The sequence below is a fragment of the Bos mutus genome, chromosome 1, assembly GCF_027580195.1.
Source record: "Bos mutus isolate GX-2022 chromosome 1, NWIPB_WYAK_1.1, whole genome shotgun sequence".
NCBI lineage: Eukaryota > Metazoa > Chordata > Mammalia > Artiodactyla > Bovidae > Bos > Bos mutus.
The window spans coordinates 52,795,560-52,812,681 of NC_091617.1; the positions used below are offsets into that span (position 1 = coordinate 52,795,560).

A 17,122-nucleotide genomic window follows, 5' to 3' on the forward strand; every position below is an offset into this window, starting at 1 on the left:
ATCTTTCCCAGTGTCATTTCCCAATGACAAGTTGGCCCTTTGCATCAGGTGGCCAACCTATGTTTATTTTTCATTCTCAATACCGTTCTAAATGTGTAAACTTCAGAGTGGACTGCACCTAGAAGAAAATGCTGATATGCAGTCGCACATTCAGTAACCAACAGGATAGAGACTGACATTGCTTCAGCCATTCCAAATACACGTCCCAAGAATAGCCAACCACATAGGGAATTGTCACTGCCTCCACAGGAGGAAGATGGAGTTAAATATAGAATGTCCTGCAAAGGATGCCTCACTACTTCACTTACCACAAAGATGTTCCCTTTAGTCAACAGAACCATTTCCGATGACATCATATTGCTCAAAATACCACTTTAATTTTTGCTTCATTTTTCTTGTACTACTGGATTTACAGCAGCAATAAACTCTTAAGTCAATAAATCCATCCTATGGAAAGCAAGGTAGAAAGGGAAATAAATATTTAAGAAGGCCAATTATTTTTTATTTGTGAAGTCATCATTCATGAGCAGGACCTTCAGTACAATATAATACAACTCATGAGATTTTGGCATGAAACTATTCTCTGGAACTTTATTAAAAAGAACTGGTGTAAGGTGTATAGAGACAAATAATTATAAATAAGTGAGAACATTTTCAGAGAAAAGGTACACTTTTTCTTTTCTTTGGCCAAGTGCAGCACATGGGATCTTAGTTCCCTAACCAGAGATTGAATCTGTACCCCGCTGCAGTGGAAGTGTGGAGTCTTAACCACCTGAAACCAGGAAAGTTCTGAAAATGTTTACTTCCTATGACAAAAAAGAGTCTGAAATGCCATGATTGGAAGGCTGAGTTCTCACAGAGAACACCCTACAGTGGTTTCTTCTGAATACCTTCAGGTTTTTGCCTCCACTCAGGGAGAAGGCCAGGTGCCAATTTTCAATTACAGGGAAACATCCAGTATGTAGCTAAATTCCCTACTGTTTTAGAGAAACCGGTTGAAGTTTTTGGGCTGCTAATCTGCAGGATTCCTTTTAATCCCATCATTTTCAGTATGAATCAAAATTAATTTTTTAAAAAGATTTTGTTGTGTTAAATCTTAGAAAAGATTAAGGGGTGCAAGTTTAGGTAGTTCCCCTCATCCTGTTTTAAATTGGTAAAACATTCCCAGTTGAAAAGCATCCTGTGCCATTCTTAGAATCATATACTTCAAACCTTGCTCAGCCAAATGCTCGACTATTTTAAGAAAGGTGGCCAGCTCTAGGGGAGGTGTCAGGCCATTCTGTTTTTCCATGTGCTTTCAGCTGCTAATGGGCAGCATCTTCAGCCCAGGAAAAGATGCTATCAGCTGATTCTTTTTGGAATATTTGGGATGTCAAATTATATTTACAAAAACAGGATGTGACAAAGTATCCTTTTTCCTTGGAAATAAAGGACTTTAGGCTTACTGGTCTATAAAGTGATGTGCTTAAGTCTTTAAGACTTGAGACTTAATTCTACCAAGTCTAAGAAAAGTGAGAATCCACCAGTGTTTATGGATGTAAAGCAAAGCCTGTTTGGCTGGTTAATGGCTTTTTTGAGATTCCCACATTTTAAAATGTTTTCAAGTTAATTCAGTCATTTTTATTATTGATTTTACAATGTTGTTTTAGTTTCTGTTGTACAACAACTTGAATCAACCATCAGTTCAGTTCAGTCGCACAGTTGTGTCTGACTCTTTGCGACCCCATGAATTGCAGCATGCCAGGCCTCCCTGTCCATCACCAACTCCCAGAGTTCACTCAAACTCAGGTCCATCGAGTCAGTGATGCCATCCAGCCATCTCATCCTCTGTCATCCCCTTCTCCTCCTGCCCCCAATCCCTCCCAGGATCAGAGCCTTTTCCAATGAGTCAACTCTTCGATGAGGTGGCCAAGGTACTAGAGTTTCAGCTTTAGCATCATTCCTTTCAAAGAACACCCAGGACTGATCTCTTTAGAATGGACTGGTTGGATCTCCTTGCAGTCCAAGGGACTCTCAAGAGTCTTCTCCAACACCACAGTTCAAAAGCATCAATTCTTTGGTGCTCAGCTTTCTTTACAGTCTGACTCTCACATCCATACATGACTACTGGAAAAACCATAGCCTTGTCTAGACGAACCTTTGTTGGCAAAGTAATATCTCTGCTTTTGAATATGCTATCTAGGTTGGTCATAACTTTCCTTCCAAGGAGTAAGTGTTTTTTAATTTCATGGCTGCAATCACCATCTGCAGTGATTTTGGAGCCCAGAAAAATAAAGTCTGGCACTGTGTCCACTGTTTCCCCATCTATTTCCCATGAAGTGATGGGACCAGATGCCATGATCTTTGTTTTCTAAATGTTGAGCTTTAAGCCAACTTTTTTACTCTCCTCTTTCACTTTCATCAAGAGGCTTTTTACTTCCTCTTCACTTTCAGCCATAAGGGTGGTGTCATCTGCATATCTGAGGTTATTGATATTTCTCCCGGCAATCTTGATTCCAGCTTAAGCTTCTTCCAGCCCAGTGTTTCTCATGATGTACCCTGCATATAAGTTAAATAGGCAGGGTGACAATATACAGCCTTGACGTACTCCTTTTCCTATTTGGAACCAGTCTGTTGTTCCATGTCCAGTTCTAACTGTTTCTTCCTGACCTGCATATAGGTTTCTCAAGAGCAGAAGTGTCCTAAAAGAAGTCAGCTCAAATGTGCCCAAAACATTACATGGTTTTACCTTTCTTCCACCTGCTTTTCCTACTGCTCACTTCCACTTCACTTGTTAATCCCTAGCAGAGCTGTGGCTGGGACAAGGGAAGTTATTAGAGAGTTGAAATGTAAGGTGACATCAAGATATCATCTCCAGATTTGGTGGGACACAACCATTATTTTTCAGAAACAGGGCTGGCAGGTGTGGAGAATAGAAGGTGGGTAATACGGTGTCTAACCACAGGTGCATCTGCTTCTGGGTCTTGTTCCTGTGTCTCCAGGGTTGACCAATCAATACAGTCATTTCCTGGGTAGTTATTGTGTATATTTACCAAAAGGTCACAGAAGCATCTTCCCTGTGAAGACTGAGCTGGTTTGTTATAAGGTGGACACTCCAGTATTTCCATAAAACTTTATATTTTATGATATTTTGTGATGATTCATTTTACGAGTCTTGCTTCAGTGATCACAATTTTCAGTGTCACCTGGGCATGATGGATGACAACAAGGTAGATTGAACAATGTTGTCTTTAGAACATTTGGTATTTTATGATAAGGCACAGTGGGTGGGTGGTCCTAACACATTTTCTTATCCAGGCTTCTAAAGCTCTAGGCAACCTCTACCAGGAGACAAGCAAAAGTATTTTCATTGTGTGGTTTTAAAATGGGCAATTTGGCTCATCTACAGTCAAAGTCGATGGTTATGGGTGAGGAGACCTTTTTACTTAAACAAGTGCGGCCTCTTTCAAAGGCTCCTGCAAGCAAAACATTTCCTGTTTTCATTGGAGCATTCTGTTATGTGGTCTGGCAAATTAATCCTCACAATCTGCAGTCAGATATCCCTTTCCAATTTTCATCCCATTAAGATTTTGTATAAATTTGCATTGGTGAGACAATTCTGGTGAATGTAATTTAATAGTTTGTGTTAATCTTGGAGAGGGCGTTAACTAAAATGCTTCTTCTGTAAAAAAGAACAAATCTTGTCTTCATTTGATCTATAGATTTAGGATGGGTGAGAGGGGAAAAAGGAACTACAGAAAAGGCAAGATATTTCTCCAAATGTGACTAGGAGGCATGCAATAGGGAATGTCCAAACCAGCTTTTCTCTGGGGCAACCAAAAGGAAAACTTGTATTTCTGTGGTTGAACTATGGGAGCCCCCATGGCACATAGAACTGTATGAAGAAGTCTGACATTGGCCTTGAGCCAGAATGGGGTTCATAAATTCTATGTCAGAATCAAGTGTGGACATCAAAATACAGATTCCTAGACATAAACCTGAACAAGAACATCAAAACTACTTGGGATGGAGTCCAAGAAGCTGCAGTTTAAGATGTTCCTCAGGTAATGTCTTATATATCCTAAGATTTGGGAATCACGGACCTACGCTGTTTTTCTTATCCATGTCTATCATTGTAGACAATGTTAACATCTAACAACTTTCCAAGTGGCTCTGTAATTGTGGCTTACTCTCACATGAATTTATAAACCTTTATTCAAACTAATTAGAAAAATTATGACCCACAAGGTTCAGCCTCAGAATGAGTCATGAGTACAGTCTAGCCAAAAATTAATTTCAAAATAACAGCAAGTCTTTCGTTTCTGGAACGTGACTTGCAAGACATTTATAGGTTTCTGCACAACACCCCCTCCCTCTCCCATCTGCTCCTCCACATGAATCCTGATGTTCCATCTTCAGCAGTCTCCACTGCCCCATTCTTTCACATGCCTGCCCTACCATGAGAACATTTCGTTCTTTTATTCCAATTTCTCATAATTCTGAATCACAAAACTCTAAAAAGTGGGTTTGGTAAGGGAAGGATCTTCTTTTGAGGTTGAAGGGTGGGGTGGAAATTGGATGAAGACAAAGCCATCTGGTGAGCCTCAGGAGAGTTTGAGAGCCTATTCACAGTTTTACTCCCAAAACATTTATAGATTTATACATCATGTTCTTAGGATAGAGTAGATTACAGGGAAGAGTTAAATGGGGGTCAAGATATGGAAGCATAAATTTCTGTTTCCTAAGGGAGTTTGGTTCCATTACTGTGTTGTTTTGTAGAGGGTGTTCAAGTGAGGGGAAGAGAAATACGTGGAAACGAGCTTTCTCATGGTCTCTGTAAAATGTGTGTGCCTCAGAAACTAAGGCACACTTTTTACATCTATAAAGAAAGTTTAAGAAAAAGATTTTCCCCCAGGAGGTGAAATTCTAGAAGTATACGATAAAAACAAGGGAAACAAAGTCATGCAGTACAACTTCTGCTCAACAGAAAATATTCAGGTGGAATATGATCTCCAGGTGATATTCACGACCTGCCATAAATCAGTTGTTTTAAAAGTAGGATCAATTTGAAATGAAGGTAGAAAGTTAAAGCTGATATGCACATGAAAATAACTGATTTATTATTAAGTGAAAGAACAACCGTTAGTATATTTTAGGAAGCTGTATGGGGGAGGCCCACATCCCAAGCCCCGTGCTGGTCGCTCTCCATGCATTCTCTCTCATTCTAACAACAGCCTTACAGGTAGCATTATTCTTATTTTACATAAAAGAAAACTGATTTTCAGAGTTTAAATAAACCATCTAAAGCAGCAAAACTGGGATGTGGGTAGATCCAAGATTTAAGATCTAGTCAGCCTTACTTGGGTTTCCCCAGTGGCTCAGTGGTAAAGAATCCACCACAATGTAGGAAATGCAGGAGATCTGGGTTTGATCCCTGCCTTGGGAAGATCCCCTGGAGAAGGAAGTGGCAACCCACTCCAGTATTCTTGCCTGGAGAATGCCATGGACAGAGGAGCCTGGTGGGCTAGAGCTGTGGACTCACAGAGTCAGACACGACTGAAGCAACTGAGCACAAGCTTACTCTAAGACTTTCCTTCATATCATGCAATATTGCCCTCAATTTATTAAAACTGAATTCTCTTTCTGGAATAGATGGGACAGGTTCAATGCAGTGGGTGGTTGTGGACTTCTATGTGTGAACAACTTGGTAGTGCAAGTGTGTAAGGTAAGGTAACTCAGTGTCTGAAGATGCTGTGTTTCCTTCAGACCTGGTACTGCCCAAGGTAAAGCTGGCCATGTCCTCTAAGCCATTTAACCTCAGGGAGACTTGAGCCTCTATTGTTGGCTCTCCCTCACTCTGCCACTATAGCCACCTGGCTAAGCAGGACAGGAGGTGTTCATCCTCCAGCCCCTTCCTGCATCCAGATTTGATGAACACTTCTGTCCATTCTGGAATTCTTGGCCCCTCCCTCCTGGCCCACAGTTTAGCCTCCAGCACCCTACAGATAACAGGGCCTTCCCAGGTGGCTCAGTGTAAAGAATCTGCCTGCCAATGCAGGAGACACAGGTTCAATCCCTGGGTCAGGAAGATCCCTGGAGAAAAAAATGGCAACTCACTCCAGTATTCTTGCCTGGAGAATTCCATGGACAGAAGAGCCTGGCAGACTACAATCTATGGTGTCACAGAGAATCACACATGACTGAGTGAGCACGCACACTTTTGTACCCCTATAGACAACAGCCTCTCACTGCTTATGGCTTCCCCCAGGAATATTCTCCCTCCGGGAGGGCCAATGAGATGAATCAGTACATGCACCAGTTCTCTTCCAGCTGACCCTGTTTAGTCCTCACCCATGATCTTGGCTAGGAAACTAGAGCCTTCCTTTATGACTGTGGAGTTGGTCCTTGCTTTGGCTCATCATTTCCCCCTCTTTGGGGCCTCCCACCTGCATTAAAACTCTCACTCCTCCATTCTCCCCACCTTCTAAAGTGAAAGTGAAAGTAAAGTCACTCAGTTGTGTATGACTGTTTGTGACCCCGTGGACTGTAGCCTGCACCAGGCTTCTCCATCCATGGGGTTTTCCAGGCAAGAGTACCGGAGTGGATTGCCATTTCCTTCTCCAGGGTGTCTTCCTGACCCAGGGATCGAACCCAGGTCTTCCGCCTTGCAGGCGGATGCTTTACCCTCTAAGCCAGCAGGGAAACTTCTAAAGCTTTTGAGTAAAATCTCACTGTCGATATCATCTGAGAGGTTCAGTATGGTCCCGTCACTCTCTTTGCTTCAGTGATTTTGAGATACAGATATTGAAATTTATCTTAGTGTATTTCAGAGACATTCTCTTCAGGGTTTTGTCCCAATGACAGAACCATGAATTTATGAGCTGGATAATATTACAAAAATTTGGCTTCATTTCATTGATTCAAAATCATGAAATTTCAGCTCTGGAAACAGTCCTTCATTTCAGATGATAAATGAGCTGGACTAGTAATAATAACCATGACAGCAGTGACAGTTGTTGGTGTGATGTAACCCTTGTTATACATTTAGGACTAGGATTGTGCTTTACATGTATGGGCTCATTTAACCCTAACAAGGCCCTAACAGTATTAACCAAGAAGCACAGCATCTCAGTTCTAGTAACATTATCATGGAAATAGAAATGACTTATTATAACTAGCTATAAAGCCACATTTGTTCGTGCTGAGTGGGCTTCCCATGTGGCACCAGTGGTAAAGAACCTGTTTACCAAAGCACAAGATGCAAGAGATTCAGATTCAATCCCTGGGTCAGGAAGTTCTCCTGGAGAAGGGCATGGCAACCCACTCCAGTATTCTTGCCTGGAGAATCCCATGTAGCCTAGTGGGCTCCAGTCCATGGGGTTGCAAAGAGTCAGACCCAACTGAAGCAACTCAGCATACGCACACACACCCTCGTAGTCAGGAAAATAATCCAAATCCAGCAAAAATCCAAACTTTTAGCCCAGATTAAGACTTATTTCCTCCCACAGCTTGGACTTTCTATTATTTTTCACAGAATCACTATCTGAGAAATTCGTAAATCATCACGGTCTCTAACCTGGAGACGGTGAGATGCTTTCATTCTTTTACGTGTGACACTTCAGTGACATTTTGCCAGCTGTGGCAGGCCAGTAGCAACATATGAATTGAAATTTCTGCCTGAAAATGGTTCCTCAGATGGTCAGAAGAAAACCCAGAGAGCAAGTGATAAGCACATTATAAAGTGAATCAACAACTGCCAGTGATACTTAATTGGCATTTTAGGAACTGAAAAGAAAGTAGGTAATAAGCGCTATCTCTGTCACATCAAGTACCTGTGAATGCTTTAAAAAATACTTTTGTGAATTTTTTAAATCTGTAAAGGAAACTTGTTGTTCAGCATTTATGACCTAGCTCATTTTCACCTACTGACTTCTAACAGCAAACAAAACCTCTTTCAGCCAAGGAATTGCTGGAACATCCTGAGGAGGCTCGCTTCTCTAAAATGAAAATATGCTGGCCTGGGAAATGGATTCTATAATGTGATTGTTATGCAGATCAGACTCAATTGTTCTTGACTTGGTCACCACTGTACAAGATTTGAGGATTCTGGGACAAAGGTCTTCTCAAACTAGCTCCTGGTGTTTATAGGCTTCCTGGATATCCAGGAGCTGACCATCTGCCCCTAGAAAGCCGCCAGCTCAGCGTGCCCTACCCCATAACTTGAAAGCCGGTCTCATATGCACTTCACGGAAGGCAAGACCATTGTCCAGGTTTGATCACTTCTGGAGCTAAGTATGGAAGACTCATGCCAGATTATAATAGCTGCCTTTTGCAAGGAACTTCAAGTAGCTAATGTGGGTTTCTTATCAGCATCAGTCTCCTTAAACCAATATTACAATAGATAAAATCTAGGCTCACCCTCGGAGAAGGCAATGGCAACCCACTCCAGTACTGTTGCCTGGAAAATCCCATGGATGGAGGAGCATGGTAGGCTGTAGTCCCTGGGGTCACGAAGAGTCAGACACTTACTGAGTGACTTCACTTTCACTTTTCACTTTCATGCATTGGAGAAGGAAATGGCAACCCACTCCAGTGTTCTTGCCTGGAGAATCCCAGGGATGGCAGAGCCTGGTGGGCTGCTGTCTGTGGGATCGCAGAGTTGGACACAACTGAAGCAACTTAGCAGCAGGCTCACCCTAATTCAGTCAGCCTGTCTCTCAAGACTGCATTATTTCTCCTGGAAGAGTTGGATGCTTGCTCTTTAATGACTGCTAAGTGACATTGTACAGGAGACAGGGATCAAGACCATCCCCAAGAAAAAGAAATGCAAAAAAGCAAAATGGCTATCTGAGGAGGCCTTACAAATAGCTGTGAAAAGAAGAGAAGCAAAAAAGCAAAGGAGAAAAGGAAAGATATAAGCATCTGAATGCAGATTTCCAAAGAATAGCAAGGAGAGATAAGAAAGCCTTCCTCAGTGATCAATACAAAGTAATAGAGGAAAAAAACAGAATGGGAAAGACCAGAGAGCTCTTTAAGAAAATTAGAGATACCAAGGGAACATTATATGCAAAGATGGGCTCGATAAAGGGCAGAAATGGTATGGACCTAACAGAAACAGAAGATATTAAGAAGAGGTGGCAAGAATACACAGAAGAACTGTATAAAAAAGATCTTCACGACCCCGATAATCATGATCATGTGAGCACTCTCCTAGAGCCAGACATCCTGGAATGTGAAGTCAAGTGGGCCTTAGAAAACATCACTATGAACAAAGCTAGTGGAGGTGATAGAATCCCAGTTGAGCTATTTTAAATCCTAAAAGATGATGCTGTGAAAGTGCTGCACTCAATATGCCAGCAAATTTGGAAAACTCAGCAGTGGCCACAGGACTGGAAAAGATCAGTTTTCATTCTAATCCCAAAGAAAGGCAATGCCAAAGAATGCTCAAACTACTTCACAATTGCACTCATCTCACACGCTAGTAAAGTAATGCTCAAAATTCTCCAAGCCAGGCTTCAACAATATGTGAACCATGAACTTCCAGATGCTCAAGCTGGTTTTAGAAAAGGCAGAGGAACCAGAGATCAAATTGCCAACATTTGCTGGATCATGGAAAAAGCAAGAGAGTTCCAGAAAAAACATCTATTTCTGCTTTATTGACTATGCTAAAGCCTTTGACTGTGTGGATCACAATAAACTGTGGGAAATTCTGAAAGAGATGGGAATACCAGACCACCTGACCTGCCTCTTGAGAAACCTATATTCAGGTCAAGAAGAAACAGTTAGAACTGGACATAGAACAACAGACTGGTTCCAAATAGGAAAAGGAGTTTGTCACGGCTGTGTATTGTCACCCTGCCTATTTAACTTATATGCAGGGTACATCATGAGAAACACTGGGCTGGAAGAAGCTTAAGCTGGAATCAAGATTGCCGGGAAACATATCAATAACCTCAGATATGCAGATGACACCACCCTTATGGCAGAAAGTGAAGAGGAATTAAAAAGCCTCTTGATGAAAGTGAAAGAGGAGAGTGAAAAAGTTGGCTTAAAGTTCAACATTCAGAAAAGTAAAATCATGGCATCCGGTCCCATCACTTCATGGGAATTAGATGGGGAAACAGTGGAAACAGTGGCTGATTTTATTTCTGGGGGGCTCCAAAATCACTGCAGATGGTGATTGCAGCCATGAAATTAAAAGACGCTTACTCCTTGGAAGGAAAGTTATGACCAACCTAGATAGCATATTCAAAAGCAGAGACATTACTTTGCCAACAAAGTTCCGTCTAGTCAAGGCTATGGTTTTTCCAGTGGTCATGTATGGATGTGAGAGTTGGACTGTGAAGAAAGCTGAGTGTGAAAGAATTGATGCTTTTGAAGTGTTGTTTTGGAGAAGACTTTTGAGAGTCCCTTGGACTGCAAGGAGATCCAACCAGTCCATTCTAAAGGAGATCAGTCCTGGGTGTTCATTGTAAGGATTGACGCTAAAGCTGAAATTCCAATACTGTGGCCACCTCATTGAAGAGTTGAATCATTGGAAAAGACCCTGATGCTTGGAGGGATTGGGGGCAGGAGGAGAAGGGGATGACAGAGGATGAGATGGCTGGATGGCATCACTGATTCGATGGATGTGAGTCTGAGTGAACTCCGGGAGTTGGTGATGGACAGGGAGGCCTGGCGTGCTGTGATTCATGGGGTCACAAAGATTCAGACATGACTGTGCGACTGAACTGAAGTCACTTCAGTCGTGTCTGACTCTGTGCAACCCCACAGATGGCAGCCCACCAAGCTCCCCTGTCCCTGGGATCCTCCAAACAAGAATACTGGAGTGGGCTGCCATTTCCTTCTCCAATGCATGAAAGTGAAAAGTGAAAGTGAAGTCGCCCAGTCATGTCTGACTCTTAGCGACCCCATGGACTGCAGCCCACCAGGCTCCTCCATCCATGGGATTTTCCAGGCAAGAGTACTGGAGTGGGGTGCCATCGCCTTCTCCTCTTTAATGACTAGGAGAGGTAATAGGGGATGTGGACAATGGCAGACTAGATGGTGGAAAGTATGTAGTATATTCTGGACATTTTTTATTCTTACTATAATTGTAACTAAAAGGTCAGAGGACTTGCTTCTGAATTATTAGTTTGGTACCCAGAATCCCCCTTTTATATGTATCCATGGTACACAGTTCTTTGTTGGGGGCAGAAATTGGCCGAGAAACCAGTTTTCTGTCATTTTGTGGTTTTTCTGGTATAACAGTGCTGGCTACACATTTGAATCATCTGACAGCATAAACAATTTTGACTTAGTTGGGCTGAGGTGGAGACTCAGTCCCTGGTATTAATATACCCAGGTGCTTCTGTTCCGAATCAAACTTGTGTCTACTCACCTGTATACAGTAGAGCTGATCTACTGATGCCGGATTGTGGTGAAGGAAAGTGCAGCATTTGTTTGCAAGGCTGATCAGGGAGTATTAGCCTCTAATGCTCAAAAGACCCCCAACTCCCCAGTGGTTTCAGGGAAAGGTTTATTAAAGACAGGGTGAGCGAGAGGTTTGCAGGGTGAGTGATCAGCTCAAGGACAGTCTAATTAGCCGGGAGTTAACATCAACCTCCTGGTTCCAACCAATTTGGGATCTAAGTGCTTGTGGTCAGCATGCAGTTTAACTTCTTCCACCTGGTGAGGGTTTCAGTATCTGCAAACAGCTCAAGGGTATGGGGATAAGGCAATGGCACCCCACTTCAGTACTCTTGCCTGGAAAATCCCATGGATGGAGGAGCCTGGTAGGCTGCAGTCCGTGGGGTCGTTCAGAGTCGGACAGGACTGAGCGACTTCACTTTCACTTTTCACCTTCATGCATTGGAGAAGGAAATGGCAACCCACTCCAGTATTCTTGCCTGGAGAATCCCAGGGACAGGGGAGCCTAGTGGGCTGCCGTCTCTGGGGTCGCACAGAGTTGGACACGACTGAAGCGACTTAGCAGCAGCAGCAGCAAGGGTATGGAGACTCAGGAAGAACTAAAGGTCCTTGATTGTGTTTAATGGCTAAGTTATTGTTACTCTCTTGTTTGGTTGTTTTCCTTTGTTTCTGCATTTTCTCACTTTTCTGATTAAATTTGCTCTTCGGAACTTGGGGAAGGCCTCAGAAGCTAAGTTTTCTATAAGCAGAGGCCATAAGGTGGTCTTTCCTGGGAAGGCCCCATAGGGTCCTACTGAGTTGTACTTTAGTTATTTAGCCAGAATTGAGATCCAGCAGGTTTTGTTAAAATATGAGTTACAACAGCTTAAATCTACATTAGCAGGTATAGTTTAATGGGTGAAAGTCTGAGAGCCTCAGCCAAAATGTTGACAATTGGTGGTATATATGAAAATGCTTTGTAAATTATGAAGTGCTAAACAAGTGAGATTTTTTATTAATCTCCAGCAAATGCTTCCTAAGAATACCTGTGCTTGTAGTTCTGAAGTTAGTAGCCTTGGTCTTTTCACCCTTAAGAGATTGTGGCCTAATTGTTTACAATCTAATAAATGGTCATGTTTCAAGTAAGTATGTCTAATGAATAGTGGCAGTAATTGCGGTCACCTTATTATAGGCCAGACAACCAGATACAGTGTTATCGTCTGCAGGGCAGCCAGGGGAGTAATGATCAGCAGCAATTATGACACCAGTTAAAAGCAGGTTGCTTGCTGCAATTTTTAAGAGCTCTCACATGAAGAGAGACTAAGAACTCAGACAGCCAAAGGTCACTTCTGAATTTCAAGTAGAGCTAGGGCTTCCTTTCAGGTATCCTGGGTTAGACAAGACAGTAAAACCTCAGATGATTCCCATGTAATTAATTGCATTCTGTGACTGGCAATCATTGCATGGAGCCAGTATTGCCCCAAACAGCACAAATGAATGTCTGATGCACTCAGATCAATAAAAGACAAGAAATTGTAGGAAAGCAACCGCTGTACTTCTAGACATGTCTCATTTGGAAATATAATTTGAGCTCTATAACAAGGAGAGAATCTCTGTGGAGGCTGAGGTCAGTGTTAACTGCATTTTACAGGCTTCCCAGGTGGTGCTACTGGTAAAGAACCCACCTGCCAATGCAAGAGATGTAGGATACTCAGGTTTGATCCCTGGGTCAAGAAGATTCCCTGGAAGGGGACACGGTAACCCACACCAGTATTCTTGCCTGGAAAATCCCATGGACAGAGGAGCCTGGCAGACTACAGTCCATGGGGTCGCAAAGAGTAAGACATGACTGAAGTGACTTAGCATGCACACCTGCATTTTACAGATAAGCATACCCTCCTTTGTGGGCTGTATTACACATTTTTTCAAAGTTTTCTCCCACATTATCACATAAGCGCAGTGATAATATAGGCAGGATAGGTTTTGTCTGTTTGGGAATTTAATACTAACACAGGTCATGAGCCTAGTCCAAGATTCACACAGCAGTAAGGGTCAGAGTGGGGTCAGAGTCTGGCAATCCCACCCCCTCCCAGGTGCTGGCCCCACTGTTCCCATGGTGACCAGCTGGTGATGGAAGAGATTCACAGAAGGGCTCATTGAGAATAGTCAGGACATTTGATATTAAAGCAAAGATTTGAATTGTATACATATTATTGGTAAACTCTCACATTGTGCACAGCTTGCCCTTTTTCCTCAGTTTTCTTCCTGTAGACAGGTTAATCAGCCATGTTTCTCAGAATTCCTCACTATTCCCTCACTCTTGAGTCCCAGGATCTGTTTGAGGTTGCATAATCTGAGAACTTGTGTTGGCTGTTTTATCCTAGTGTTCTGACTATCTTTGCTGATGACTGTTTATCTGGCTCAAACCACCACTCTATAGTTTTGGAACAGAGACAAAACAGAATACACACCACATTGAAATGGTTTCCCTCATTCTTTAGCTTATGGATTTGACTACTTTAGCCCTGCATGTCAGGAGTTAGGCATTAGAGAAAAGATGTTTTCCTATGCCCAAATAGCTCATTAAATTCCCTTAAGAAAGTTCCCATCCCATGATCCTTACTTGTAAGATAGATTCACTGCTAGCCTAGAAAGCTTTCATGTAAACAGAGATGAGACGTAAAGTAAAAGTAACTGCTAACAACTTGAATTTTTGCTGGAGCTCTGTGATCCAGCTCTTCTGGGTAAGAGGAAGAAGGTGATGCTTTCCTTCGAGGAGGGAGTGGTGCTCCAAGAGGTCTGCAATCCCCTTCCTCCCTTTACTGGAAGCCCTTCCCACTCCCCCTTTTTCCTTAGAAGAGAAGCCTGAATTAGGATAGTTCTTTAGGATATTAGCCCACCCTTTTCTTCATCTGTTGGCTTTTTGAAAACTCACCATTCCTTGCCTCAACATCTTATCTCCTAACTTCTTGCAGTGGGAAAGGCCTACGAACTTTGACTTGGTAACAGTTTGAATTCCAAATTCAAAGAAACTCTTCTACCTCCCTTGTAAGACCTTGGTCTTACAGGAGACAAAGCTTCTAACAAGTCTTTTAGGCCCATTTCCCACTCCCCCATATTCCTTCTGTACCAGCAGTCAGGCTTCTGTTAGCTCACTTCCATTACCCTATTAGATAACAGCTCCATCACTGCCCTCAAGAAGGTATCTGACAAAAGATCACTTTCAGAGAAACTTAGACTCAGTTTGAGAGCTGAAAATGGCACTCTGCTTGGAAGGCACCACTATGGTTTATTTTGCCCTAAGCACAGCAAGCCAAGATGCCTAGATGTGAGGCAAACAGAATTATTTGCAGCAAGAGAGCAGAACAAAGAGACAGAAAAACAGAGCTCAAATCTTTCTTTCGAAGGCCAGAGGTGGGGGTATTTATGGGATGAGGACTAGAGAAGCACATCATCGGTCTGGGATGTGAGGAGCTTGGGGAAGTAGGGACAGGTGAGTGGGAAAAAGTGTGTCATCATCGTTCTGCACAGGCGTAATTAGGCTATGGGCCTCTACATCTTCAAAAGGTCACTGAGCAGATACTTACACATGCCTAGTTGGAGGGTCAGTGGTCCTAGCTAGTCTTAATGGGCTCAGCTTGAACCAGGCACATCTGACTCCAAGAACCTGGACAACAACTCAGGCAAACATCTTATTGTTGAAGCTACATGCACCTTGGAGAACATGCAAGTTTTAAAATGTTCTTGATTAGAGAAGGCAGGTGAAGTGGATTTGGCCCAAGGTTTCATACCCAGATGCCTAGGTGTGGCCCTGAGGGCTATGCATTGCCCTTCACAGTGTTACAGCAGCAGCAAGAATGTGGACCAGGAGCCACAGGGATTCAGGGCTGGCTTTCTGCTTTGAGATTTTCCAGGCAAATCACTCCTGGCATTTAGGTGCTTTGAGGGCCTCATTTCTCAGCCATGATTTTAGAATCAATGTAGTCCCAGAAATTGACTGGCTGTCTGCATGGAGCATAAGGTGGAGGTGAGGCGCCTGGAGGGTGTGCTCCCCAGTCATGCTCCTGCAGTAACCTTCTACTTTAGTGAGGACCTCATTGACCGGTCTCTCTTCTACCCCACACTTTAAGTTGAACTGTTTTCTTTGTTGACATACTCAACTATTTTGCAAAAGGTGGGAAATACCAGAGTAATTTAGAGTGCAACCTTTGGTGTCAGACTGTCAGCGTTCCAATTCTGCTATGTAGTTTTAGGCAAGTTACTTAGCCTCTCTGTGCTTCAGGGTCCTGATCTGTAAAATGGAAATGATAAAAATAGTACCTACTCTTGTGTTACTGTTGTGAGAATTCTATAAAATAATAAAGTGTTTTAAGACAGTAACTGGTACGGAAATGTTCATTAAGCGTTAGCTTTTATTAGCATAATTCAACCTCTTCATTTCTTTGAAGATCTCAAAATGCCTCCACAAAATCTTTCCTAACTAACTGTACGACTTGGTTTTCAATGCATTTTCTGATCTCAGTAAATGTACCTTGAATAGCACAGCCCTGCTATAGTTTGCTGTATTACATTGACTTATTTTCATCTTAAGGCATTTCATTTTGACATGACTTTTATCCACTAGATTATCAACTCTTTCAGGGCACAGAAACCATGTCTTCTACCTACTTACTCACCCCCACCTCCACAACCCTCCAAAACTTGAGTGTGATTTTTCTCCTGTTACCTGAACTGCTGAGATGGAATTGAAGAGCTCTCTGGCCCTCCCAGTCAGGTTGCCTAAGAATAGGCTGGACAGGTTTTAAAAGCAGCCCTATAGTCCCAAGACCCATCATGAACCATGAAGCTAGAGAGTAAGTATTATGCTTTTCTTTCAATCTTTGATTCTTTATTCACTTTTATTTTTATGAGGATGCATTTGTCATCTGGCTAGATTGTAAATGCCTTTGAGGACAGGGACCAATTACCATTCATCTTTGTGCCTACCTTCCTTACATCATGCCTCCCAGGAGCTCGATAAAATATTTGCAAATAGAGTGAGTTAATAATATGGTGTATTAAGGATGTGACTTTGCTCCGGGTAATCCCTTCCATCATTCAGCCCTCCCACGTTCAGTAAAGACATTCACTGCCTGAGAGATAAGACAGTGCAGCAGAAAAGCAGAAATCAAGAGGTCATTCTTAGCTCTTGAGTTTCAACTGTTTAAGCCATTTGGGATTCAAAGCATAAAATGTATGCCATAAACAAAAGATTTGGAAGAACACATAATTAGAGTGAGTTTCTCTAGTTTCTCCTGGCTACTCTCAAGTTAAATAAGCATTCCATAGGCGGGGGAAGTGACAAATAGGGAAGGAAAGGAGAAGTTGCAAGACAGTGGAAGAAAGGCACTGCTCTGTGAGGGTCCAAACTAGTTGGAAGGGTAGAGGAGAGACATATCAGGTGCAGTTGGCAGAGGTAAGGGTAGAAGCAATAGGAATAAAGGAACAAAGGAGGTGATTAAATGTTGGTGATTAAATAGTTAATCCCATTAGGGAATTGTAAATAGAAAATGTATGAGTTGCTGTTGTTCGGTCGCTAAGCTGTATCCAACTCTTTGCAATGCCATGGGCTGCAGCACGCCAGGCTTCCCTGTTCACTGTCTGAGTTTGCTCAAACTCATGTCTATTGAGTCAGTGATGCCATCTAACCATCTCATCCTCTGTCACTGCCTTCTCCTCTTGCCCTCAATATTCCTAGCATCAGTGTCTTTTCCAA

General features: G+C 42.5%; 1 protein-coding gene across 1 annotated transcript in view; it reads right to left on the minus strand.

Annotated features, from left to right (window-relative positions):
• Positions 1-17,122, minus strand: part of GUCA1C (guanylate cyclase activator 1C) — a 45,756-nt gene that overhangs the window by 13,883 nt on the left and 14,751 nt on the right. The window contains 1 exon segment of the mRNA XM_070357794.1: positions 334-447. Coding sequence (XP_070213895.1) covers positions 334-447 — 114 coding nt within the window.